The sequence below is a fragment of the Kogia breviceps genome, chromosome 14, assembly GCF_026419965.1.
Source record: "Kogia breviceps isolate mKogBre1 chromosome 14, mKogBre1 haplotype 1, whole genome shotgun sequence".
Taxonomy (NCBI): domain Eukaryota; kingdom Metazoa; phylum Chordata; class Mammalia; order Artiodactyla; family Physeteridae; genus Kogia; species Kogia breviceps.
Window position 1 is genome coordinate 4,176,785 of NC_081323.1, and position 24,847 is coordinate 4,201,631.

The 24,847-nt window shown below is 48.6% G+C and overlaps 2 protein-coding genes and 1 long non-coding RNA gene across 11 annotated transcripts; 1 reads left to right on the forward strand and 2 right to left on the reverse strand.

Annotated features, from left to right (window-relative positions):
- Positions 1-1,963: 1,963 nt before the first annotated feature.
- On the reverse strand, positions 1,964-20,471 carry LOC131740370 (guanine nucleotide-binding protein G(s) subunit alpha). 8 transcript variants are annotated; one of them, XM_059036103.2, is made up of 13 exons: positions 20,266-20,471; positions 16,575-16,647; positions 13,576-13,620; positions 9,238-9,292; positions 9,032-9,151; positions 7,193-7,290; positions 3,980-4,034; positions 3,769-3,842; positions 3,583-3,641; positions 3,354-3,474; positions 3,057-3,187; positions 2,765-2,832; positions 1,964-2,488 (listed from the first exon to the last, which is right to left on the reverse strand). In XM_059036103.2, the coding sequence occupies exons 1-13, from the start codon at positions 20,402-20,404 to the stop codon at positions 2,342-2,344; spliced, it is 1,185 nt and encodes a 394-aa protein (XP_058892086.1). In that variant the 5' UTR covers positions 20,405-20,471; the 3' UTR covers positions 1,964-2,341. The 8 variants fall into 8 exon arrangements, with proteins under 8 accessions (XP_058892086.1, XP_058892085.1, XP_066869114.1 ...); XM_059036102.2 differs by having other exon boundaries at positions 9,238-9,295; XM_067013013.1 differs by lacking the exon at positions 20,266-20,471 and adding an exon at positions 19,933-20,142.
- An 8-nt stretch (positions 20,472-20,479) lies between these two features.
- On the reverse strand, positions 20,480-22,853 carry LOC136792569 (protein 4.1 homolog). Its single transcript, XM_067013017.1, has 2 exons — positions 22,769-22,853; positions 20,480-22,596 (listed from the first exon to the last, which is right to left on the reverse strand). Exon 2 carries the CDS (start codon positions 22,233-22,235, stop codon positions 21,393-21,395), a length of 843 nt encoding a protein of 280 aa, XP_066869118.1. The 5' UTR covers positions 22,236-22,596; positions 22,769-22,853; the 3' UTR covers positions 20,480-21,392.
- Positions 22,854-23,308: 455 nt separating this feature from the next.
- Positions 23,309-24,492, forward strand: LOC136792570 (uncharacterized). 2 transcript variants are annotated; one of them, XR_010836520.1, is made up of 2 exons: positions 23,309-23,826; positions 24,148-24,492. It is a non-coding gene; the product is annotated as an uncharacterized lncRNA (long non-coding RNA). The 2 variants fall into 2 exon arrangements; XR_010836521.1 differs by having other exon boundaries at positions 23,309-23,796.
- Positions 24,493-24,847: the final 355 nt, after the last annotated feature.

Here is a 24,847-nt window from a genome sequence, read left to right on the forward strand (position 1 = left end):
CTTTGGGACTTTATTCTCCGCCAGCACTTTACTTGGGTGGGTGTTTGTATGGTGAGCTGGTCTTGTACTTGTTGCCTAGGTTTTAGTTAATTGTGTTTATTTGGAGTACTTTGGACGATTATGGGAATTTGGGGACTGGTCTTCTGGCTATATTTGCATAGCAAGCACTCGTGTAGATTATACGTTAATTTGGGGGGGGGGCGCGTTTTGTAATGAAATCTACCTAGTAAGCCAACAATTTTTATGTGGAATGAATGTTACATAGGAAGCTTTGGGAAGGTTTATGGACATGGGGTATTTGCTACTTTTTCTGCCCTCCTTGGGGCATGCTTTGCTCACCTCCGGTATACTCTGCTTGAGTGGGATTAATTTCACCTAGAAAATGGAACAGGAAGTAGGTTTTTGGCCTGAATTACAGAATCAACTTGATTAACGCCCCATTTGGCCAGTTTCAGAGGGTGCAATGATTGATGCTGGGGGCAAACTGGTCTCTCCCTCCCACCCCTCCAGGAAGCCACACCATGGGTGACCGTGAACTTAAGGGATGAGCCTGAGGGGGTGAAGGACTAGGGAGCCCAAGTGGACCTCAGGTCCAAGCCATAACCCACCAAGGATTCAGAGTTTGATGTGGGGCCCATGAGTGCTGGTGGCCACCCCCTCCCCCAACAGTGGTGGAAGATTGTTTTATTTGTATTTCACTTCATTATGAGTGAGGCTGCATGGTTTCCCCAATGTTAATTAGTTATTTGTACCTTTTTAAAAAAGTAAAATTGATTGTTCATGTACCTTGCCCATTTTTGCGAGGTGCTTATTAATTCTTCAGAGCTCTTTGCTTATTAGGGAAAGTAACCCTTTGTTACAGATTTTTACCCAGTCTCCACCCACACCCCCACCCCATTCATATTTGATATTAATTTTTGTATGGTCATTCCCCCACCCCTCTTTATGTTTTTTTTAAAATCTTAGGTCATGCTCAGAGAGGCCTTCTATAAACCAAGATTTTAATTGTAAAAATGACCTTTTTTAAAGTAACTTTTTGTATTTAAACATATGTGTTTGACCCACACTGAGTTCATTTGTGTATGGAATGAGGTAGGGATCCAGTTTTTTTCCCCAAATCGCTATACCATTTCTTTCTGATTATTTGATAGCTTTGTACCAGCTTTATTCCTCCTCACCCCCCACCTCCCACCTTTACTGAGATATAATTGACAAATCTTTAAGATATTTAAAGTGTAAAATGTGATGATTTAATATACATTGTACACCATTTCTTTTTTTTTTTTTTTTTTTGCGGTACGCGGGCCTCTCACTGCTGTGGCCTCTCCCGTTGCGGAGCACAGGCTCCGGACGCGCAGGCCCAGCGGCCATGGCTCACGGGCCCAGCCGCTCCGCGGCATGTGGGATCTTCCCAGACCGGGGCACGAACCCGCATCCCCCGCATCGGCAGGCGGACTCTCAACCACTGCGCCACCAGGGAAGCCCTGTACCCCATTTCTTGAATAACTCTTTTCCTGATTGTAAACTGCATTCCTAAATTCCTCCCACCCAACTGAGTCCCTGTCTTAATGCAGGACAGACAGCTGAAATTCAAACACCTATTTGGGGAGACTAGGTAATAAGCAGGCACACTGTGAGACAATATACAAGGGTATACGTTGATAGACTCTTTAGATAGGGCAGCAGTGATCAAAGTATAGAACTTTTTTGATGGGGCTTAGTGGTTTTCTATGGGGCATGGGTTTGAGAGGAGGACAGGGTGGACATTTTGTATTGTCTGCAAATTGTTTTCAGAAACCCAAGATTAGGTCAACAAAAACATAGAGTGGCAATATTTTATACCCACTTATAACCTTGGGGCCTTATCACCTCAACACGGGGGCCTCCCAATCTTTGATGCAGTCAAAACCCTGAACGATGGGTATTTGCTTGAAACCACAAATAATTCACGGGAGTCACATCCTTTGCTCACATTTAATTTTTATTTTGATTTTTTTAATGCTGCACAACACAATATTTATTTCATTTGTTTCATTTATGTCATTTATTCTTTTATTTCTTTATTTCTGTTTGCTGCTGTTATTTTACTTACTTAAAGAGAGAGGGAACGTTTGTGGCCTTTTTTTTCCTTTATCTTTTTCTATAGGCCGCCTTAAGCTTTCTAAATTTGGAATATTTAAGCAAGCTGAAGGGTAAAGGGGGTTTCGCAAAATCACTTGAGGGAAAGGAAAGGTTGCTTTGTTAATCATGCCCTATGGTGGGTGATCAACTGCGTGTACAATTACATTTCACTTTTAATTAATTGTGCTTAAGGCCTTAATTAAATTTGGAAGTTCCCTTCTTAGAGCAGCTCATACTGACGGAGGTGCATGCGCTGGATGATGTCACGGCAGTCATTGAACACACGGCGAATGTTCTCGGTGTCCACAGCGCAGGTGAAGTGAGGGTAGCAATAGTGGCGCCCGTCTCCACTAGCAGTGCTGATTCTCTGTGGGCACAGAAGGAAACTCGGTCAGTGCTGCCTCTCCAGTAAGTCCCCCTGTCAGCAGTGGGGTCAGCTACCAAGGACTGCCCACCAGTCATTGATGTTATGTTAAAACAAACCCAAGTTGAGGGGCACAAAGGCTAAATGCATACCGGCTATTGGTGAAATAACACTGAGGAACTGGATGGTTTGATCCCCAAATTTAGAATTAAGGAAACTTACACCCCTAAGAATAAGAGAACAAGCAGAGAGAGGGAACCAAAGACAGTCTCTACTCACCAGAAATTCATCTCGAATGAAGTACTTGGCGCGGGTCACGCGTGGGTCCTCTCCGGGCTCGGGAGTTGCTGCAAAGAATATAAACATTTTGTTATTTAAGTGATTAAAATAAGGTTCTTTGGCTCCCCCTACAGATCCCTTATAGTGTGGTGGTGGTTGAGGGCGGGGGGTGGGGGGGTGTTCCATTCTTAGAGGATGTTCATTTTTAAAATCCAGAACAGAAATTTTTAACATATGCAAGACACCCCAGAGGACCAAGGGGCACTAATAAACCTCAGAAGGCCACACATACCATCCTCAGGAGTAGTGTAGCGAGCAAATTCCGGAAAGTAGTCCTCAATCTTCGATTTTCCGGCAAGGACTTTCTCAGCGAGCAGATCTTGCTTGTTGAGGAACAGAATCACAGAGATGGTGCGCAGCCATCTAAGAAAGAGAGACACAGGTTTGATGCCCAGGAAAAGAAAGCATTCTTTCCGCAAGGGGTTTGAGATGCTTGCCCAAGAACTTGCACAAGATTCTTTTCTACTAGCCCTGCAAATACAGGGCCTTGAGATCAGTGGGGAGGAGACCAGGGGGTCACCGCACAGACCTATTGTTCCAGATGCTCTTGAAGAGGTTCAGAGCCTCCTGCAGGCGGTTGGTCTGGTTGTCCTCCCGGATGACCATGTTGTAGCTGCTGCTGGCAACCACGAAGATGATGGCAGTCACATCTTCAGCACAAGAAAGCAAAAGCAGTGCACGTTAGCAGAGAAAATGATCCTTAATAATGAAAAAAACAAAACGTCCTTAAAGAGCAGAGAAGCCCATGGCTTCCGTACCATTGAAGCACTGGATCCATTTGCGGCGTTCATCACGCTGGCCGCCCACGTCAAACATGCTGCAGGAGAGAAATGACACCTGGTCACTCCAAGGGCCAACACTGGTCCACCATTCTCCCTGCCAGAGGGAACGTCAAGAAATCTCTCTCTCTCTCTTTTTTTTTTAAAAGGGAACCATTTACTTACTGGAAGTTGACTTTATCCACCTGGAACTTGGTCTCAAAGATTCCAGAAGTCAGGACGCGGCAGCGCAGCAGGTCCTAAAACAAAATCTTAGGTCAAGGGATCTCACCCAAACCAACCAAAACATTATTAATAATTGACAATCTGGAGCCAAAGTCTTGACTAGGTTGGAAAGAGGGCTCCGCGTCCTCTGCTTGTGAGGCCGCGTGCATACCTGGTCGCTGGGCACATAGTCAGCCTGCTTGATGACGTCAATCTTGTCCAGGAAGCTGGGAGAAAAAGAAAAATGCACAGGGGTGACTACACACTCATGCCACTTTGCCCACTATTCCTGCCTCTCTGCCAAGTCCAACTAAATGGAAATGATCACCCCACAGTTACCTGGCATTAAGTCAATGGGGAGTTTGCTTGTGTTCATTATGAGTCCAAGCTTATGCCTTAGAAAAGGTTAGCGCAAACAGAATTTAAGATAAATGTACCTGGCTGACCAGTAGGTCTAGGAACCAGGAACTAGGGGTGGGCTCTCAGGACCCCTGGCCTACAGGTACAGCACAGGCCATTGCAGAGCTCTGGTCTTGCTTTAATTTTAAAAGGCTGGTTCTGTGCATGTCAATTAGCTAAGGGCCCAAAATCAGGTCTGATTTTGTGCCATTTGATAAAGACTGAGTAAAAAATTCAGATTTTCAAATTGTTTGGCTTTGACTAAAATGGCAAGTAGTTTGAAAATTGTACCCTTCCATGTCAGCAGTTTTTTCTTTTTTAATGAAAAAGACGGCACACTTTAAAGAAACAAGGATTTCCCCCCCCCCCAAAGGGACTAATGAAAATAAGATTGAGTTACTCAGAAAGGGTATCCCTTCCTTCTACTTTTAAGAAGGGGCCCTTTTGGCCCTTACCACAGTGAACAGGAAACAGACACAAAGTTCCCTTCCGTTCCACTTGGTCCATGAAATAGAACAGTCCAGATATTAAACTTTGAGTTTTCAAAAAACCTCAGGGCCATCCAGGTTCGGGGCCCTTATCTGGGCAGGAAGCATGTACAGTGGAGGGGTGGGGGTGGTCTCAGGGGCCATCATTAGTGATGCAAAAGCTTTAGAGGGAAAAGCAGTGTTTTCTATCTCCAGCTCCACAGCCATAACTGTTCCCAAAGTAAAAAGTATCTTGCTTGTGTTGCCTGACTAGGTACACTGTTAGGAAAAATAACTTCTAAAAGACTGGACTAATTTAATTACTGTGGAAAGTTAATATTAAACCCAGCTCTTGGGGGGGGGCAGGGGTCTGGATTGTTGTAAAGTGGGCTAATCAGAAGAAAATCACAAAGAGAGAAAAGTCTATTTAAAGAAATTCTATAAGGTTTCCCCCCCCAACCCTTCCTTTTTACCAGTTTAAAGTTAGTCTGGCTTAGAGGATATACCGACTTGCCCAATCAGTCTTACATTACAGCGCCGGGCCAGAAATAGCTCCCCAGCCGCCCTGGCCTGCAGCATGTTGCCATGGCAACAGAACCACAGTTCTATAAATAGATCATCAGCACCAAATCTTGTGAGAGAGACATCTGGAGTAAGGCCAGCCAAACCCCAGCTCAACAAATAAAAATAGGCACCTTAAGGAACGGGCAAGGTACCAGGAGCTCAACTTTAACATAAAGGCTGTTAAACCAGAAATACGTTGGTCACTGCAAAGGCAGGGCTACTTTAATCATCGGGCTGGGGAAGACATTTTCTAAGATTCAAGCTATGTTCTCTTTTTTCCCGGAGTTCCCTTGAAACTTTCCATAAATTGTGCAAATGTTGCCATTTTCAGATAAAGTTGCAGGAGTAACTGAATTTTGCCTTAAAAAAACAACTTTTAAATGGTGTGAGATTCAAAAAAAAAAAAGCTGGCTAACTGTTCATCAATGAAGTTGCTACACCCTCCCCCGCTTCCAGAGCGCTCAAAACTGGGATGGTTAAACCCTCCTAATCTTGTACCTGTACTTCTGACTTGGATCCAAAATACAAAAGGCAAACAATTCCAGGATTTCCATTTGTTTTGCGTTACTATAATTAGCACTTCCAGCTTTAAGCTCAAACTTTTGAGAAAATCAGGGGCTTTGTTGAAGAAGGGGTGGGGGTGGGAGGGTCACAGGGACCGGTCCAGATGGACTGTTTTTCTGCTCCTTGAAAAAATATACAGATTTGCTTGTATATTAAATCACAAAATCGCTACATGTGTGACAACTGAAAATAATCCAATGCATTTTCGATGGGAAAGCAGGGCCAGGGAAAGATAAATGGATCGGTTTCACAGCCCCTAACATCAGCTTGTGTGATGTGTCTATAACCGGATTCTGGGGAGCTTGCTTCGTGTTTGCTGTTTGGGCGCTGTCACCTCTTCCTCCCTCCTGTTTATTCCAGTGGTTTTCACAATAAGTTCCTCCTGCGTGGGGCTACTACGTAACGCGATTTTAGCTTTTTGTGAGCCAGCCAGGGTACCTTGGTCCTGGTTACTTAATATTTTCAATAGCAAAATTGTTTGTGAGTTTCAGTTACTTACATGAGAGAGGCTAAAACATCACAAATCTCTCTTGCCCCTTCCCCCGGTCATGAAAGACAATCCAACTTGAGAAAATGATAACTGAGACCACTTAGTACATTTGTGCAACGTCGGCAAACAAACGATATCTTTAAAATATTTTTTATGGCTCTGAACATCACATATTTGCTATATTATGTCCAGGATAAGGAAGGTCGTCAACTATTTAAAAGGCAACTTTCCAGCTGTGTTATCACATCCACTGGAAGACAGCCCATGAAAGGACAGAGCAAGGACCCCATGGGGGGAGCATCCTTGAATTAAGGCCCAGTGTGAATGAATAAATAAGGACAGGAAATGGAATTCAACACAATACCCGACTCCAGATGAACTAGAAATATTGCACTCTGGCAGCTACTGTAGTCACCTACCTGATAGCAGAAATAGCAAAGCAACTTATCAGTCACCAAGGAGGAGGAGGCATATTTTTGTCCTCACCGTTCCTCTTTGTCAGGTTTTTACATTACAGCAATAAAACAGAATATTTCTACCTGATCCAACGTGTGAGAGCTGCCCTATCTCCCTAAATGCTTGGAGGTCAATTCAATTAATTACCTCAAGCTAATTAAGTGTGAATGTCACTTTATTGCAGGTAATTATCATTTTGCTCTAACGGGCATTAACTGTTTGTATAAAAATAATGTCACCGCACTAAAAAGTGCAATTAAGGGCTTTATAAAACAAATGAATCAGACTAGAACTTTCTAACCGCAGGTGGGAATAACTGGCTGGCTTCTATGAAAAGAACTCATTTACGAGTAACTTGGAAAGTGGGAGTCGAGGTTTGTAAGGTTGCCTCCGTGTGCCCGTGTGTGCCTGTCTCACATGCGGATGTGGAGACGGGGTTACTCACTACTGGGCGCAGTCGATGAGCTGGTACTCGTTGGAGCGCTCATAGCAGGCACGCACCCCCTCGTCCTCCCACAGAGCCTTGGCGTGCTCGTAGAATTCCTGAAAGTGAACACGAGAGGGAAGGTTTAGACGCGGGAGCTGCTCCAAGTCAGTGAGACCGGAGTTCACGCTGCCACCAACCCTGGGTGTGATGATTCCCAATTTCGGGGCAAACTAAGGAATGGGCGTTCACAAAGACCTTCGGCGTGCTAAACGTATTCAAAAACGGAATCCAGCTGTCCTCTTATTGTGAATTACTGTTCTTGGGACGTTTTCATCCTGTATTTCTGCGAGTGGGGGGAGGGGCCAGAGTAAACTACTGAATAACTTTTTTCACCCAACGGCGCATATCTAGGAGGACTATAAACTAATTAGGAGGCGCTGCCAATGTATATGATTCCATGTTGTGGAAACAAGACGTTTTCATTTGTGAAGATGTGGTGGGATCAAAATTTTCCTTCCAGGAAAATCTGAATTTTAGAAAAAAATATTGTGGTTGGGAGTTGCTGGCAAATCTGACCTTGTCCGTCAATGCCTGTCAATCAAAAGAGCAAATGACCTCTGCGTGGTTTTAAATCGCAGTAGGTCATGATTCACATTTCATTCGAACGGAATAACATTTTTAATTGTATCGGGGCAGTTCGTCCCTTACAAGGAAAGAGAAGGTTCTTCTGCAATGTGAATGCAGCAAGAAAAGGGTCAAAAGTAGGCAGGAACGTGAAGTTCAGCTAACAAAAGACCCTTAAGAGGTCATCGCCCCGGTGTATTTTTAACGGGCTGCCTTTTTTCTATTAAAATACAGAATCACGTCTCATGAAAGAGTCTGTGTTTGGCATTATGTGTGCTGTGTTTACTGCTCGACTTTTTTTTCCGTTGAAAAGAATTTACCTAGCCATACTTACTAATACTGCTTCCTTGTTAGGAGAAGTTTGCAGCCAAACCCATTTAAAATACACAAACACAAATTCCCACGAAAGCCTGACAAAAGGCAACAATAAGTCATTGTTTTTGCTGCAGACAAGTCTTTTCCTTCTGGGCCTTATAAACTTACCCATCTTTCCATCTTGTTTCCTGTTCCCCTCTTATAAACTATTCTTCCCCCACAAAGGGGTCAAAACATATATGCTCGGGCCACAGGCAATTTTGTGTTCCCTAAAAATAGTTCTTTATGGAGCAGACAAATCTTTGTAAGCAGCGTCCTGCACACCAGCCAGGGTGCACAGAGGACAGTCCCTGGGTTATGATTTATTTAGGTGAAGGTCTTTTCTTTCTTTTTTTTTTTTTTTTGAATAATGAGAAAGACTTCATCTGCCCCAAGACAAGGACTGACTTTAGAAAAACCTTAATAAAGGTTAAATGGCAAATTGTTTAAAATGAGAATATCTTCCGTTTATAAAACTCAGAGCTGGCACTTCACTTCTGCATTCCTTGGTATCTTAGGATATTTTCGATTAGCTGGACAATTAGCACTTGTGTGCCATACTTAACAGTTTCGTTTGTCATAAGATGTGTATAAGGGAATAATTAAGGCTGCCACAACTCATGACTTTTTCTCATAAAGACTGACAATCTAATACAGTGAGAACTGTAGTATTGAACCGTGTGTGTTGTGTACTTGCGGGGACGGGCGAGCCACGATGGACAAGGGGTGACAGAAATTCGCTCATCCATCTTGACCAAAGCTGTAATGATTATTTTTCCTGTCAATATCACAGAAACGGGTTTTGCGGGCAGTGTGCCCGTGGGGGGGGGGGCATCCCAGGGGGTGCGTGGGGTGGGGAGGGGCAGGGGCTTAGCTTACGGGAGGGAAATCAAAGTCTGGCACGTTCATCACGCTCAGAATGTAGTCCACTCTGAACTGGTTCTCGGGGTTGGCCAGCTCCACGGGGGGCACCAGGTTGCTCATGGCGGCCACGATGGTCTGAAAGTGATGGAGCAAAGCGGTCAGGGGCACAGCGCTGTCTGAAAGGGAGGCTAAAAGAATGACAAAAAGGACCAGGCACGTACTTCAATGGCCTCTTTCAGGTTGTTTTTGATGTCCTGCACTTTGGTTGCCTTCTCACTACAGTGGGATTGAAAAGGAAAAAAAAAATCATATTGCATCACGCTGACTCACAGTGTCGCTTCAATCACGATTTTCCAACTAAAATAGTATTCTGTTCTTGAAGGAGTGGTGGGTTCAGATCTGTGCAGAGGTTGGAGGTTCCTGAATAAAGGTGGTTTCAAATGATAACCTCCCAGACTGTGTCCTGAGGACATGCCCAATTGGGGCAGATTACCAAATCGGCATCTAGATAAGGATCAAGGCTACTGTACCAGAAGTGGGGGGGGGGGGGCGTTTGGTTCATCACTGTTCAGAGGTGCTTCCATTTTCTTGAGGCCCACGCCGCACACCAGCACTTCCGAAAAGGTTCCTACTGGCCCTTGCTATAGCATCCCTGCTTTGGGGTGGGGGGGGTGGGGGGGAGGGGGGAAAGTTCAAGGTGTGCCTTGGGGCTTCCTCAGTCACTGGATTAGCACATGGACCAGTGGATGAAATGCAGGTGGTAGTGTTAATTACAGATGTGAGGGCTTTGGGGCCTTGCTTATTTATTTTTGTTTATTTCAATAGTCACTGTGTCTGTCACTGCAGCCAGTAGCAGTGGCTGACATTTCTAGTTGATGATGGTAATATAGATTGATCCCTCGATGTGAATAAGGTAAAATAAGATTCTGCCCCCGGAAGCCTTTATGATCTGGGACTTATTGGGGGGAGGGGGAGGGAGGCGGTGTGGCCCATGTCACTCGGTTAAGTACAGGTTAGCGGTTAAGTACAGGTTAGCGTTTGTTGCTTATTGATTTTAACTTGGGCACCTGGGACGGCCTGTGTGTAGATGTGGAACCATCTACATTCAGGGTCCCTGGGACCACAGGTAAAGGCCACGCCCTTTGGCTCTGTGGTCCGCAGACGTTGTTTGTCCCCGCGTCTTTCAGACACTGTCCATCACAGGCACAGCCAGGGAACATTCTCGGGTTGGTGTTTTTAGGGGTTAAGGACTTCTTGCTTGGGGCGTAAATCTTGCCACTCTACTGCCCAGGCGTCACCTCTTGGTTTGGGGGGTGGGATGGGGTATTGAACCCACAGCTATGACACACCTACTGCGTATTAGGCCCTGGGATGTGACAGCCCCGTCACGAGGACCTAAGGTGCTGTCCTCACAGAGGAGGGAACTGAGGCTGAGGGAGAGAGGGTCTGAGTGACAGAGGCAGGAGGACAGACGGGGAGACACAGCTTACGTTTTTCTTGCTGGGATTTTTAAGGAAATCTCTTTAAAGAGAGTCCCAACTTTTGACGTATTCACGGGGTTAATTGCCCAAGAGTCGTGGGATGGAGGTAGAAATTAAACACGTAGCCCCCCAGGGGCAGAACACGACAGGACATTAATGCAGAGGACACGCGGGGGTGGGGTGGGGCGGGTAACAGCAAAGTGCAGCCCAGCGGGGAGGTCAGCATGTGACGTGGGGAGGCGGCTCTCGGGTCGGGGGACCACGGTGGTGGGGGATGGGGGATGTCACGTGCTCGCCTGCAAGAGCCCCGCCCCCTCGAGAACCTGGCCTTTCCTTCCATTTTATCCTTTCAAAATAAGTCTTTGCATATTCGTTTGAGGGGTGGGCCCTTGTTTTCTGAATGATCTCATAGCATTTCATCCCTACCGCAGGGTCAAACTAGCCTTGGAGACCCCGCCCCGCTCACGCCGGAATCAGGAGCTGGTTTAGAGGTGCTGTGCTCATCAGGGGCTGAGGGTGTGGGGCGACAGATGGTACCAGGAACCCCCTCATGGTCGGGAGAACTCCAGGCACGGATATGAGAGCTGTGCTGCCAACCAGGAGAGTGGGATCCGTGTCCCAAGCCCCCAGACTCTTAACGCAACGACCCTAGGCCTAAAGGGAGTGTCCCAACCCCTCTGTGGGGCTATTCTGCTTCGTACGTTTCTGAAAATTGCTAATCGTGTCCAGACTTGGTGCTACAGTCTGAATCAGGTATTTAAGACGTTGGAGTTTTAAAAGGACACGTGTTTGTCCCCAACGTTCACCCAGGAATTCATCAAAACCCCATAGGACAAATCCATTCCCATTCATTAGAAACCAGTTCCATTTCCATGGTACTGAGAGCCTTTAACCTTTGCTTTTATGGTCCCACCAGAGTTAAAATTAGATATGTCCGGGTATTTAATACCCAAATGAACACAGAGCAAGAGAAAAGTTATTTCCAGAAACCTGATTCTTTCATTCAGTTTGATATTTTGGTCTAAGTAGTAGTATGATAATTGGAAAACTTCCAGTCTTAAATACGGATATTTTGAGAACGTGTTCAGTATTCATCTACGTATGTGAATAGGTGTGGGAGTATATCAAGTATAAAACAGCTAAAATAGAAATCTAAAATCTAATTCGGGCGCGTAATACTAAAACATAAAAATTCCTCCATTGAAGCAGTTACTCTGTAGATGGAGCTATGATTCTGGGGGCTGGCAAGTTTATCATAATTTTTACTATCGCTTAATGAACTTAATGTTGATTGTGACATTCAGAGAAAATTCCTCATGTCTCTCAACTACTTAACAAAGCCACATTGTATATCAATTGCTAGAATTCTGATGGACTGAAAAATGGGGCAAGTACTTTTAGGATATTGTATCTTCTCCCCCCCCCCCGCCCGCCCCCTCCACGTATAAAGCAGATCAGGGCTGCTTTCTGTGCTAGGTTTGAATTCTAAGAGCTGCCCACCCCGCTCCCCCCTTCGGTTAAGTATTAGGGGGAAGGCTATGTAATACTAAGTTCTATACCTTTTTTATCTTTATGCCTTTTTTTCCTTTGGTGGGAAAAGACAGAAGACAGAAGACAGAAGACAGACGCAAGATACAGGGATTGCTGAGACATGCAGGTAACTTTTATTTATCACATATGTTAATACTTATTTCTACTTGTAGAACAGAGTCACAGAAGAGCAGGCTGTTAGTAGGTATTAGAAGGGTTCAGGGGTCTAGCATAGCATCTAGTACACAATAGGTGGCTCGGTAAGGATGTGTCATAGCTCTTAAATGCCAACTTTTGGTACAGTAAGCTGTCAATCACTTTTTATGTAGATGCCTTGAATGGCTGATACACTACATTTTTGTCAATTAGGGATTTTTTTTTGGTTTTTTTTGGCGTTTTTTTTTTTTGTTATCTTTAGAGGTTAGGTGGTAGGGCCCCCTCCCCCCTCCCCAACAGAATAGTATTCTTATTAGAAGTTCCTAAGACGGGCAATTCCAGCATGCAAAGTGTGATAGGACATAGCCGGGAAGATGAGAAATTGAAGCCATCATCTAGGGGTAATGTTGTCTAAAAAAAACAGATGAACAAACGTGTCAGTTACTTGGTCCCGACCCCCCAGTATCCTTTGCCCCTCCCCTCCCAGGCCACAGAAGCTATTTCTTTGAGATGCCCTAGGCTAGGTCAGTCGGCTCTGCATGTTCTCAGGAGAAATAGCTATTCCCCCACTGCAAGCTGAATAAGCAAAGCAGTGCTCAGAGAGGGTTACCTGGCATGCATGTGTGTGCGTGTGTCTGCGTGAACGCACGCGCGTGATGGACAATGCAGATGCAGGAAGTGAAGAAAAAAAATAATTTGATAATGAATGGAAAAAGATGGAGGCCACCATTAATTTCCTGTCCTCTAGCTAAGGTAAAGTGCCTTGCGTTGAAATAAATTTGACAATTTAAGAAAGACCAGAGGCTTTTCGAGGTCATTCTCAACAATGACCTCCCCTCCTCCTCAACGTGCCGAGCATTTTTTTATCCAAAATTAAGGACAGTGCGGCACCACGTATTTTAACAGAAGTAAAAAAAAAAAAAAAGAAAAAAAGCCCCCCCTGCGGGAGGTCTGAAATTTTAAAATCAGACCAACCACTGGGTACATGGAATTTAGTAGTTTTAAAAACAAGTAGCCAGTTTGAAAAGCAAGTAGCCAATGTAAATGGTGAGCTGGGGGGTTTGGGGGGAGGATAGAAACCATATGGAAAAACATCAATTCTTGAGAAACCCTAAACTGATCGTCTAAAGCTGAAATCTATAGCCTTCCCCCAGCTGGATCTAATTATACTTTAAGGTTGGCCAAAAAAAAAAAAAAAAAAAAAAAAAAAAAAATTGTTTTGCTCTGAAATGTTAAGAAATCATGCTGTTTGCAGACGTATACCAAGATGGCTGACGGCCCTTAAATGGTTTTGGTTTTCTTCCCGGGTCTCTGTCCTCAGTTCCCCAGTATGATCTTCGTGCGTGTCAAGTGTGTGTGTTAAAAAGTTTTTCTGTTTTTGAATGTGCCTACCCATCGCTGTTGCTCCTTGCAGCCTGCGGGTCCTCTTCGCCGCCCCTTTTAAAGAGAGATTGAAAGCTCACCTAATCTGCAAGGCACCGCAATTTCACAAAAACCCCACACAGCCTCTCTACATTTCTAAACAAATGGCCACCATCCTCCCGTTAATTCTTAGGTTGCCTTTCTGGCTAAATTGGAACGTCTACTGAGACTGTAGGCCGTCGAGGGAAGAATTCCACACCTTCGCTGCAGTATTAGCAGAGTCCTCTGGGGACCCCCGTCGGGTACAGAAGAGACTGATAATTATTTTCTTGCGCTTTCACTAAATGTACATGCATCAGGAGCTAAAGCAGTGATTTCTCTCACAGTTCTTTGGAGCATATACAGCAGCGCACAAGGCCCCCGACTGTCCCAGACCTCAATCTTCACCATGTCGCACCTGAACACAGACATGGGTGCTTTTGGCCCATGATTTTCCTGGTGCCAATATTAATTTCCTCCCCTTTTTGTAGTCAGGAAACTACCTATGTTTTTATTTCTATATAATTGCTCCCCATAAACTGTCATCAATTAAAAGTGTGCCTGGACCGTAAGGCAACAAAAAATAAAAGAATAAAACCCACTACCGCCAACCCTCCCCACCCCACCAAAACCCAACCTTCATGAATGGTAGGAATTCCTCCTTGAAGGTGGGACGGACAAGATGGCTTAAGCTGTCTACGTGGGTTTGTACTTGATTAGATTATTAGCTCAACTAGTGTTAATGGCACTTTTTCTTTTTTAATGTAAGATAGAGAGTTAGCGTTGAGTTAGGAAAATCCGCATTTGACCTCTGTATTTCTGAAGGTCAGATTAATGACATGTTACTCTGCAGATGTACTCGGCACAGCAGTCTGCGGACAGTTAAGGCAAATGTAATAGCTCAGCCCAGCCCTGACAAAGCGCACATTTATGGAGGAAGGAGGGAGAGACCCTGCACCACACAGACACCCTTTCGTGGACGGATGTCCCCACTTCACAGGGAATTCCTAGTGGAGAAGGAAACCGCTTTTGTTGCAATACCACAGCGAGGAAAAAGAAAAAAGGAGGCTCAGTTGGACAAGATAAAAACAAGGTTTCTAGACTCACATAAAGAATTCCCCTGTATGTCACTTTCACGGGCTAAATTTAACATCCTCGGAGATTACCTATGGCTTCCTCTACAAAGCAGGCAAACTGGGAATGTCGCTTCCTCTTTTCAAAAAATAGAAAAGAGAAGTTCTGCTTTAAATGCCTCGTCTGCATTACAGACGGGCTCACTTAGAATCCTTTCCCTAAAAATTAAAAAATTTTAGGGCAATCTGCTGAGTAATAAAACTTTAAGTGAATTATGTCAAGGATGTCCTATCTTCTATTGGACTCAAGCTAAGGTAAACAGTGGCTGCTGCATCCTTTTAAAAAATTCGAGCCATGTCCAGTTTTAATCAAAATATTTATCTAGAGGGTACATGGTCAAATTATTTTCGCTTAACTAGCCTCATGAAGAAGCTCTCCCCAGCAAGTTGCAGGGGGGAAATTTATGCAAGATTTTTCTTTAGATTACAAAATCATAGCAAGAAGCCTGTTTCAGGTTTTTTGTTTTAATTGACGGATGGCAACTCTGGTGGCAAGGCTTTAGAAATTAAGAATTTCAGAAATGGTTTGTGACAAGTGAACTTATTTAATTAACAGCATGTATGTGCATATCAGTAACTCATCAGGCGCCATTCATAAAATTAATAGTCCATCCCTCTGAATTTTAAAGCTTAAAAAGCATCCTAAGGTAAAATGTCCATTTGTATCGGTGATGTCATCCTTTTCTCCACCCCCCCCATTATTTGGTCTAAGAAATTCTAGAATTTTCCATAGAGCCTGTTTTCCATAAACTGCCTTCAGCGCAGTTCTTTTACCTCTGAAAGGTGATAAAATTCATCTCTGTCATGTGCCCCCCCACCCCACCCTTAGTAGGCTACAGTAACTTTTTTTTTTTTTAACTGGTTTGTTTTGGGTGCACAACTGAGTTAAACTATGCCCCTTTGACTCAATCTTCCCTTTTGAACCCGAGGGGGAATGTAACTTTCAATTGAATCCAGGTTTGAGAGAGGAAATAGGATTGCTAACCAACTAGTAACTGCAAACTAGTGCCTTCAGGTGTTTGTAATCTAGTGAGGTTAACTGCTCTCACCCCCGCGAAAACAGAGGCTGGGTCTGCGGAGACTTGTGCCCCTTATTTGCATCCTTCCTGGCAAGTAAAAGGCCATTCCCATCTTTTACATCCCTGATATAGGCACTCTCTCGTTTAATCTTTATTCTCACTGCGGTATTGTCACATTGTCCTATAGCAAAATGCCCTGAAGGACTTTTCAAAGGCAAAAGTACCTCTTGGTCTGGCCGGAAGAGCCCAACTCCCAGCCTTTCCGTCATTTAAACGTCTTTTAGGCAAGACCATCGATTTTTAAAAAGGGAAACAATGATTTACCCATGATAATTATTCCAAAGGGGGTGGGGGGTGGGGAATGGGGAATGAGGAATTATGAACGAGGGCCGACTCTTCCAACGTCGTTCTATGTGAGAATGTTATTGAAACCATGTTTCCCTAGTAGTTTACAACATCCTGCACTGGTGCATTGCGCTGAGATGTGCTTGGGAGCTGGGGGCATCTCTGCAGTGGTCAGCGTCACCAGGCAAAAGGGTGGCCACGGCCAGCGTCAGCTATGTCAGAGACCCACTGCACCAAAATCTGCCGCAGACCCGTCACGGGGCCAACACTGGGGTTTTATTATTATTACTGTTTCGTTGCTGCACCAAAGAGTAAAAGGAGGGAGAGGACAACAACCCCTAAAGAGCTCTTCCCTGGATTTTCTAACATGTAGGCTGAAAAAAAAAAAAATCAAGTGGATGTTGCCCAGCCCCCCAAAGCTACCTCAACTTCCTAAAGGTTAGTATCCAATGTGCTACTCTGCCTGTGCCCTTGCCACAGATTTGACACTTACTCTCCATTAAACCCATTAACATGCAGGATCCTCATTTGCTTCACGATGGTGCTTTTACCAGATTCTCCAGCACCTAGAAAATGAAAGTAAGTCTCAGGTTAAGAGGGAGGCATTTTACACACTTTGGGCAGGGAGGAGAGAGAGAGGGGGGACTGCCGTTTTCTCCATAGAAGCAACACACAAAAAACAAACAAGAGACGTGCAATTTTCCTTGACATTTCGACGCAGAGAAAATGAAATAAATATCCAACTTTGTGTGTACCTGCAGTATTTCACCATCTGAACAACAAACAAAAATTAAAGGTTTTGCTTTGTTTAGGTGTTTTGTTTTCTTCTGTTTATTTTTCCTTCTGGTTGCCTTAAAATTTGTGGGGTGGGCAAAGGGGCAAAGAAAGAATGACGCAATTCTGTCATGGGGGGGGGGTCAAGAAAATTGCAGTTAAAGCCATGAAACTGGATGTCTGAACCAGGAGCGTTCACTGGTAAAAATGTACACATTAATGTATACGGCCACATAATTCACTGTCAGATGTTTCATGGTTAAAATACCCCAGTATTCACAAACAATGCCCCGGCCCTGCAGGCGCCCCCAGATCACGTACTGACGCAGCAACTGCCTCTTCAACATTTTCTCAAGGCTGCTGCCTTCTCTGAAGGGTTCTCGCCCCCTGGGCTACTTAAAAATCAACCCCCAAGCCCCATAATGTTACATTTTATCCACTTCTCCAAACCCCTCCCCCTTTCCTGCTAACTTTTTTTCTAAAGATAAACTCTCTCTAGATACAACCACCATGGGGTGGGGGGGACACCACTGATTTGCTGTCACTTTCTCGAAAAACATTTAAATATTAAATACAGGGCTTGAGAACTACCCTATTAGCATGTGAAAAGGACAGGACTTTAATCTGAAGGGAAAATATTCCTGGGAACCACTGAATTTTCAAAGATTCCAAGCCCTTCCCAACGAACAGAGCTAGAAGGGGCACATGCCCCCATTTTAAATCACCTTTCATTTGTAAAAACATATATTTTATGGAAAAAACACAGTTCCATCAAGCTAGAAGGAGGATTGCTAGTTTCTCATTTTCTGTTTTTGCAAATGGATACTCTCTCCAACAGCTAACCCTGAGGGGACCATTTTTTGTCCTCCTCAAACACAAACCTGTTTGGTTTTTTAGTCCTCTTTTTCACTTTTATTTTGTTTAATTGTTTTGTTTTACTGCCCAGAGAGCAAAGCATTCCTCCTTCTCTTGCCTTTCCACAAGGCTGTAATCAATATCTGTAAAAAGTTAAAATCAGTTTCCACAGAAACATTGATTTCAAAGCAAACATTCTATCTTAATGAGCCTAACTCTCATAAATTAAAATATTAAAGGTACAATTAAGAGATTCCATGAAGAGAATACATAGTCTTAATCAGAATCTCCAACACTCGTGTTAAAATGTGTATCACCTCTCTTTAGGGGGCACAAACAGGTCCGTGCCTCAGTTTCCACATTTAGGAAATTAGAGAACTGGACTGAAAAATTACTTTAAGATCTTTTGTGGTACTGTAATTCACTCAGATTTCATATCATTAAATTAAAAAAGGATTCTGGGCATCACTACTTTTCCTCTTTGGTGGGGGGGGGGGCGGAATCATCTGGTGAGAATCACGATTTAAGGATGCAAAATGTGTGGCACTGCTTTGGGCTGCAGAGCCTTCACTAAATTATGGCAATAGGGCTAGGACACCTGGGAAAGGTTAGCCCAATGGTGCCAGGTGTGTTCAGAGCAACAGCCTCAAGTGAAGACTGTGATCTCCGTGCAAGGGTGTTAGAAATTTAAGGTCCTAGGCAAGATTCTAGACTTTTCTAGGCTTATACTTTGAAATCAAATTACATGCACATTAATATTCACACAGCATAGGTCCACCTTTAGAAGTTTTTGACAACACCTCAACATACGTACCATTTAATTATTGTAATCGCAAATGCATAAACACACCAAAGGGACTTATTTTCACTTAATAATTTTCTGCCTTACATAAATCTGGACCCAGGAGAACAAAGACGTGACCCATCCAAAAAAAAAAGCAAAGCAGACGCCACCACAAAGAAAAAACAGCCCTTTACATTTTATTCTTCATAATCAAGCTGTTCTGTTGATATGTGACCATGAACTAGGTCTTAACCTAGCAAATTCACAAATTAACTCAGATAGCCAAATTACTAAGGAAGTGGAAAACTTCCATACTAATTAATGCTTGTGTAATTCTTCTGGTTATTTCAACAATTTCTTTTATGCTTCTTTTGTTTGATTTATTTTTCCAAAGCAGCACCTTTAAGACAAAAGGGGAAAAGGCCATCTCCTTAGAGTTAACACACATCCCCTCCCCGCTTTTTTTTTTTTTTTTTTTTTTGGCCAAAGAGGAAAAACCGCAATCAAAAGAGAAAACCCCAAAGCAAACAACCAAATGTCACTTGACAAACAACGAATGTAGTCTCATCTCCTTCCACCTGGAAAAAGAGTCTTTTCCTTAAAGCGTTCTCAATCCCCCCTCCCACCTTGAAAAGGACAAAAAAACCACGCCATTTCCAGACCAAGAAGCCATTTACAGACAAATGTCATTTTCCAGTTCTGATTTGTGCATGTCTTTTTTTTTTTTTTCTTTCCATTTTTTTCACAAAGCACTCTCAATGTGGCCGACTAACAGGAAAATGTGTGTGTGTGTTAATGGTTTGGGGGGGCGGGAGCTGCTACAGTTAATTCTCTTCTTTGCTTTTCAAAGAGCCTGCATATCTGGAAGGGGAAAAAAGGTCATACTGTAAAATGACGTGTCATTTGGCTTCACTGGGCACTTAGAGTACTAACTCCATTTTTTTTTTTCGGCCTTATTTTATTCGATTCTCCTTCTCTTCCTTCCACGGCCCGGCCAGGACCGGGACACGTCTGCTCAGCGCACACAGTGTGTCCTGCCCGCAACGCACCAAGTCGCGCCCAGCGGCCGCCGCGCTCCCCTCCTCCGCCCGCCCCCCCGCCTCCGGCGCCACGACTCGCCCGCGCCCCCTCCCCCTCGCTGCACCACCTTTACCACTCCGAGCCCTTCCGAGGGGCTGATGTCACCCGCCCCCACTCTCCTCGGCCACTTCTCCCGCCGAACCTCCCCTCGACGAGGCCCCTCCGCCACCGCGGCGTCACCCCCTTCTCCGCCAGCCCCTCTCGCTTTCTCCCCTTCTCTCTCCCAACAAATCACACACCCAACGGAGGCGGGTCCCCCTCCCTCGGCCCGCCACCCCATTTCCTGTCCCCGAAACCCTCTTTTTGTCGCAGTCTCCCGAGTCCTGTGGGACTCCCCCTCCCCCTCCCCAACACGCACCCGAACCCCTGGCGTCGTGTAGGCCTCGCGGAAAAAGAGAGAGAAAAGAACGAGGGGGAGGGCGAAAGAGAGACAGAGAGCGAGCGGCCAGGGGAGGGGGACCCGCGCCCGCGTCGCCACGGCTCCTCGACCCATTCTGGGCCCCCGCCCGGCCGAATGGCGCCCCGGGGTCCCCCTTCCGGCCTCGCCCCCGGGAGACTGAGCCCGCGGGCGGGCGGCGGGCTCGGGAGCGCGCGCCCGGGGCGAGGGGCGGGCTCGGCGCGCGCGGCCTGCGGGGTGCCCCGAGGGGCCCCCGGGCCGGGCCGGGGCCGGCGCCCCCCGCCCCGCCCTTACCCAGCAGCAGCAGGCGGTGCGTGGCCCGGTAGACCTGCTTGTCCTTCTGCAGCTGCTTCTCGATCTTTTTGTTGGCCTCGCGCTGCGCCTTCTCCTCGTTGCGCTGGTCCTCGGTCTTACTGTTTCCGAGGCAGCCCATGGCGGCGGCGGCGGCGGGGCGCGGGGCGCGGCCGGGCTGCGGCGGCGGCGGCGGCGGCGGGGCCGGGCGCGGGCGGAGAGGGCCGGGGCAGCGCCGGGCGGGCGGGCCGGGCGCGGGCTCGGCTCCTCGGGGAGGAGCGCGCGGGGCGGACTGCGGGCCGCGCGGGGAGGGTGGTGTCGGTCTGACCGAGCCGAGCGCGCGGCTCCCGGCCCCTCGAGCCGAAGCCGAGGGGTCTGATGGCCGCCGCGGACCGAGGCGGACCAGAGCAGGAGCTGCGGGAGCTGCTGCCGCCGCTGCCGCCGCCGCCGCTCTTATTGCCTCGGCCGGGGCCCCGCCGCCGCCCCGACCCAAAGCTCCGCGGCGGGCGGGGGGAGGCGGGGGGAGGAGGAGGCGGCGGCGGCGAGGGGGGTGGAAGGAGGAGGAGGAGGAGGAGGAGGGATGAGGAGCAGCCGCGGCAGCGGCCGCGGCGGCGGGGAGGGCGGGAGCTGGCGGAGGGAGGCGCCCCCCCCCCGGGTACCCCGGGAGGGGGGGTCCTCTGCCCGCGCCCGGGACGGGACAGGCCTGGGAGACGCCCCCTCGCCCCCCTGGCTCGGGCCCCAAGCGGGGCCGGCCACGGGGGGAGAGGGGGCGTCTCCGAGCCGGTGACGACCCCTCGCACGACGCCAACGCTCCACCCCCCGGGCCGCGTCGCCCTGCGGCCCCCGAGGCCGAGCCCCCTCCCCCCTCCCGCGGGCGCCGCCGAGGGGCCGGGGTGGGCGGAAGGGGAGGGAGCGCGAGCCAGAGCCCGGACTTAGGAAATTTTTCGAAAAGAAGAGACAGAGAGAGCTAGAGAGCAGGGAGTGTGGAAGAAGCGAGGCGAGCACGAACCAAAGGATAGAGCAACCGAAAAAGAAAATGTGTCCAAACACACACACACAAATACTCAATAAAACTCCACACTACACAGCGATGGTGGTGTCTGGTGGCGGGAGAGGGGGCGGGGGCCTGACTAGATGAGCCGCTCGTCGCGCCCCTGGCGCTGGGCGCCATGGCCCGAGCCGAAGGCACCCGAGGTCCCGTAGCGCCCACGGCCTCTGCCCTTGGCCCGGCCGCCCACGAAGGAGAAAAAGGCGCAGCCCAGGAACATTCGGAAGCAGCAGGTCGCCCCGAAAAAGAAGCCGCAGCCGCGGCCCTTCTCCGGGCGATTCTGCAGCAGGAAATCGAGCACCCACGCGGGGCTGCGCACAGAGAGGACCAGGAAGGTCAGCAATGGCAAGTGGGCGCTCAGCGCGCTGATCTTCAGCAGCCCGGACGCCCACACGGCGCCCCTGAAGCCTAGCAAGGCGTCGAACAGGTCGTCCTCGTCCTCGTCGCTCGAGTCCGTGTCCCACTCGATCCAGATCCTACTCGTGGCCCCGGCGCCGGCGCCCACGCCGCCCCCGCCGGCGCCCTCCGCGGCGCCCTCGTCTGCGCCGGCGGCGGCGGCATCGGCGGCGGCCCCCGGGCCTCGGGCCTCCTCCCGGGCTTCTGGCACCTTCTTCTTCTTCTTCTTCTTCTTCTTCTGCATCTTCTCCAACTTCTTCCTCTCCTTCTCCTTCTCGTTTCTTCTCTGCTCTAGTAGCTTCTTCTCGATCTTCCGCCGCTCCTTTTCGGTCAGCAACTTCTCGGAGGGCGCCTCTTGCTCCGGTTTCTTGGGGGGCTTCTCGGTGTCCCCTTTCTTCCACGGCGCGCGCGGCTCGGCCAGCGCTGCAGCCACCGCCGCAGCTTCGGCAGCCACCTCGGCCGCAGCCAACGCTGTCTTCCTCTCGCTCTCCACCGCCCGAGCTTTGATCTTCATGGCCATCTTCAGCATGGTGGCTCGGCCACCTCGGGGTGCCTGGCTCTCGCCTGGCCCGGGCGCCCTGCTTGCCCCCGGCCTCGGGCTGGCCGGACCCCGTGCGCCCCGTGTCGGGGGAGTCGGCTGCGATCCCCGCTGCGCTGCCCCGGGGCCGCGGAGCGCGGCTGCCGGGCTTCGTTCAGGCTGCTGGGCTGGCTGCTTAAGTTAGCGCCAAAAAGGGTGAGCAAACGAAAAAGGGGCGAGAACAAACCAGAAAGCACCCAACAACACGAGAAATCAAAAAGCAACAAGAAATGTCAAACAACTCAAAAAAGAAAAGTGCAGAGGCGCGATGGCACGAGGTTGCTGTTACCCTCAGGCGCTCCTTGGTTAGGCTCTTGGGCACGCCAATGGAGAAGAGAGAAGAGAGAGAGAATTGGGGGGTGCCCGGGAGGCGCGGGCAGGGCGGCAATGCTGGGGCGCCCCTGCCCCGTCCCGGCCCCGGTGGCTATTTCCCCGTGCCGGGCGACTCGCACTTCCGCGGGAGGCCACGGTGCCCCCGGACTTACATGTGAGTGAGGTGCACTCACACGCAAGGCAGTGCCTGCCTGCCGGCCGCCCGCCGCCGCCCCGCGCTGGGACAGGGGTTCGCTCCAGCCGCGGCGCCGCAGCCCAGAGCCAGAGAGCCTGCGAGCCAGCGAGCGAGCCGCGCCGGGCCGGCCACCTGACGCAGCCCGCTCCGCGGTGCCGACGCGACTGAGTGTCCCCGCCGGAGAGCAGCGCTCCTAAGCAGCCCGATGACGCCCCAGCCTCTTCAGAGGACGGACCCACCGTGGCGGCCCCTATAAACCGAAGGGGAAGCCGAAAAATCGGCCCGCTGGGGACGCGCCCAAACGGGCCGCCGCGCACCCCGGAGGTGCAGGCCGGTGCGGGGGCCACGCGGGAGTGGGCGCAGGGCGCGGGGGACGCGGCGGCGGGGGCCGAGGGGGCGCCCAAGGCGGTGGGCGCCGGACCCCGCCTCCCAGACCTGCCTCCCAATTTTCGGTGAGTGGTGTAGCCCTGTGCGGCGTGCAAAGTGTGCGACGGCGGCGCTTACCCCTGCCGCGCGCCTCCTTACCTCCAGCTTCCCGGTTAGCGCGCGCGGGGACCGCCACCCACCCCTCCCTCCCGGCGGCGCGTGCCCGGCGGCGGGTCATCCGATGAGAGGTGTTATGTGAGCGCGAAAAACGAGCGTCGCAAGAGCAAGCAGGCGCCGGCGACTCGAGAGCCGAGAGCCGAGCGGTGGTGGCCGGGGCCGCGCGGTCTGCGCCCCTGGAGTCCTCCTGGGCGGGACAGGTGGCGGGCCAGGGCGTCCCGGTTATACGAGGCCGGGCCAGGGTGCCGCGGGGGGATGCTCTGGAACAAATGGAAAAGTAGTTTATTGAACACGAATTTGTTTGAGAATTGTTCAGAGACTTTCAAGTGTCCCACCCCAGCCCTGTCCCATATGAGGATGCGGTACAGCGCAGTGGGTGAAGAGCAGTGATACCAAGTTGTCTACGAGTCGGCCCCGGCTCGCTTTTCCCGGAACCTTGGTTGAGTCTCCAGGCTGAGCCCTGTGCGTGTCTACTTGGGTGCCATTCGTTCGGTCAGTCAATAAAAGTGTGGTCCGTGCAGCCCACCTTGGGCCGTCAGTCTAAGACTTGGCAACTGCCTTTGGTGGGTCACGGCTGCCCGCCGGTCAACCCGAACCCGTAAATGTAGTAGTCGTGAACCCTCTCCCGCGTTTAACTTTCTTTCACTTCGAAACAGTAAAACTTTGGATGTTTGGGGCGATAGAAAGAAAGGAACAGGCAGCCTACTTGTAAATGGAAACACAGCTAACATACCTAGGGGGTGGGGTGATTGTTCGGTTTGGTCAGAGGCCTTGAGTAAATTGTCCAAATCGTGTTGTTTTCTTTGAAAACAGACACTGTTAACCATTCAACGGGGCTGCTGCAATCCCCCCTTCTCCTCAGTTTGCTCAACTCAGAGTAAGAAAAGTTGTGACAGACGAAGATGTCAGCTATTATTGTTCTTGGTCCCATCCAGTACACCTCTACCCGCCTTCTACAAGGCCTCACTTTATGGACCTGAAAGACAGCCGAGAACACTTGGAATTAAGAACAGGAAGCGAAATCTTCACGCCAGACCCTCATGATCTACATCTGCTACCTCGCCTGACTGCGGGTCTCAGACTCTCTCGAACTCTGAAGAAAAGTTGCTGCGCTTGCCCTTTCCTCCTCACGTCCAAATAAACCAGGTCTTGATCACACTCTGGATATGTCCTGTCCTTCTTACACAAAAACACACCTTCTTTCGACAAAAACTCAAAGGGACTACCGTTCGTCTAAACCAAAGCCGATAAAAATATTTACCCTATAGACGGGAATGTCCTCCTAAGCAAATTCGACAGTGAGGCTGTTTGAAAAGATCATGACACAGTCCTTCACCAACTAGATTAGAAACTACCTAAAGACGGGGCCCAAGTTCTATACCTTTATATATTAAATAAAAACCTGTTGGTTGAATTTGATTAATCAACTGATTATCATTTTTAAAAATTGGTGAAGACTTATAAGGAGGAGAACTAGGCCAGAAATTTTTGTTATGCTCCCTGTGTTCTAAAG

Bases quoted from the DNA above. Each gene is read 5' to 3' on its own strand.
- LOC131740370 (XM_059036102.2), bottom strand. From the start codon at position 20,404: ATGGGCTGCCTCGGAAACAGTAAGACCGAGGACCAGCGCAACGAGGAG. The intron at 16,648-20,265 runs GTAAGGGCGGGG...TTCATTTTCTAG, and splicing joins GCACCGCCTGCTGCTGCTGG to GTGCTGGAGAATCTGGTAAA. The intron at 2,833-3,056 runs GTATGTGTGGCC...TATTCTTTGCAG, and splicing joins CTACACTACTCCTGAGGATG to CAACTCCCGAGCCCGGAGAG.
- LOC136792569 (XM_067013017.1), bottom strand. From the start codon at position 22,235: ATGCTGAAGATGGCCATGAAGATCAAAGCTCGGGCGGTGGAGAGCGAG.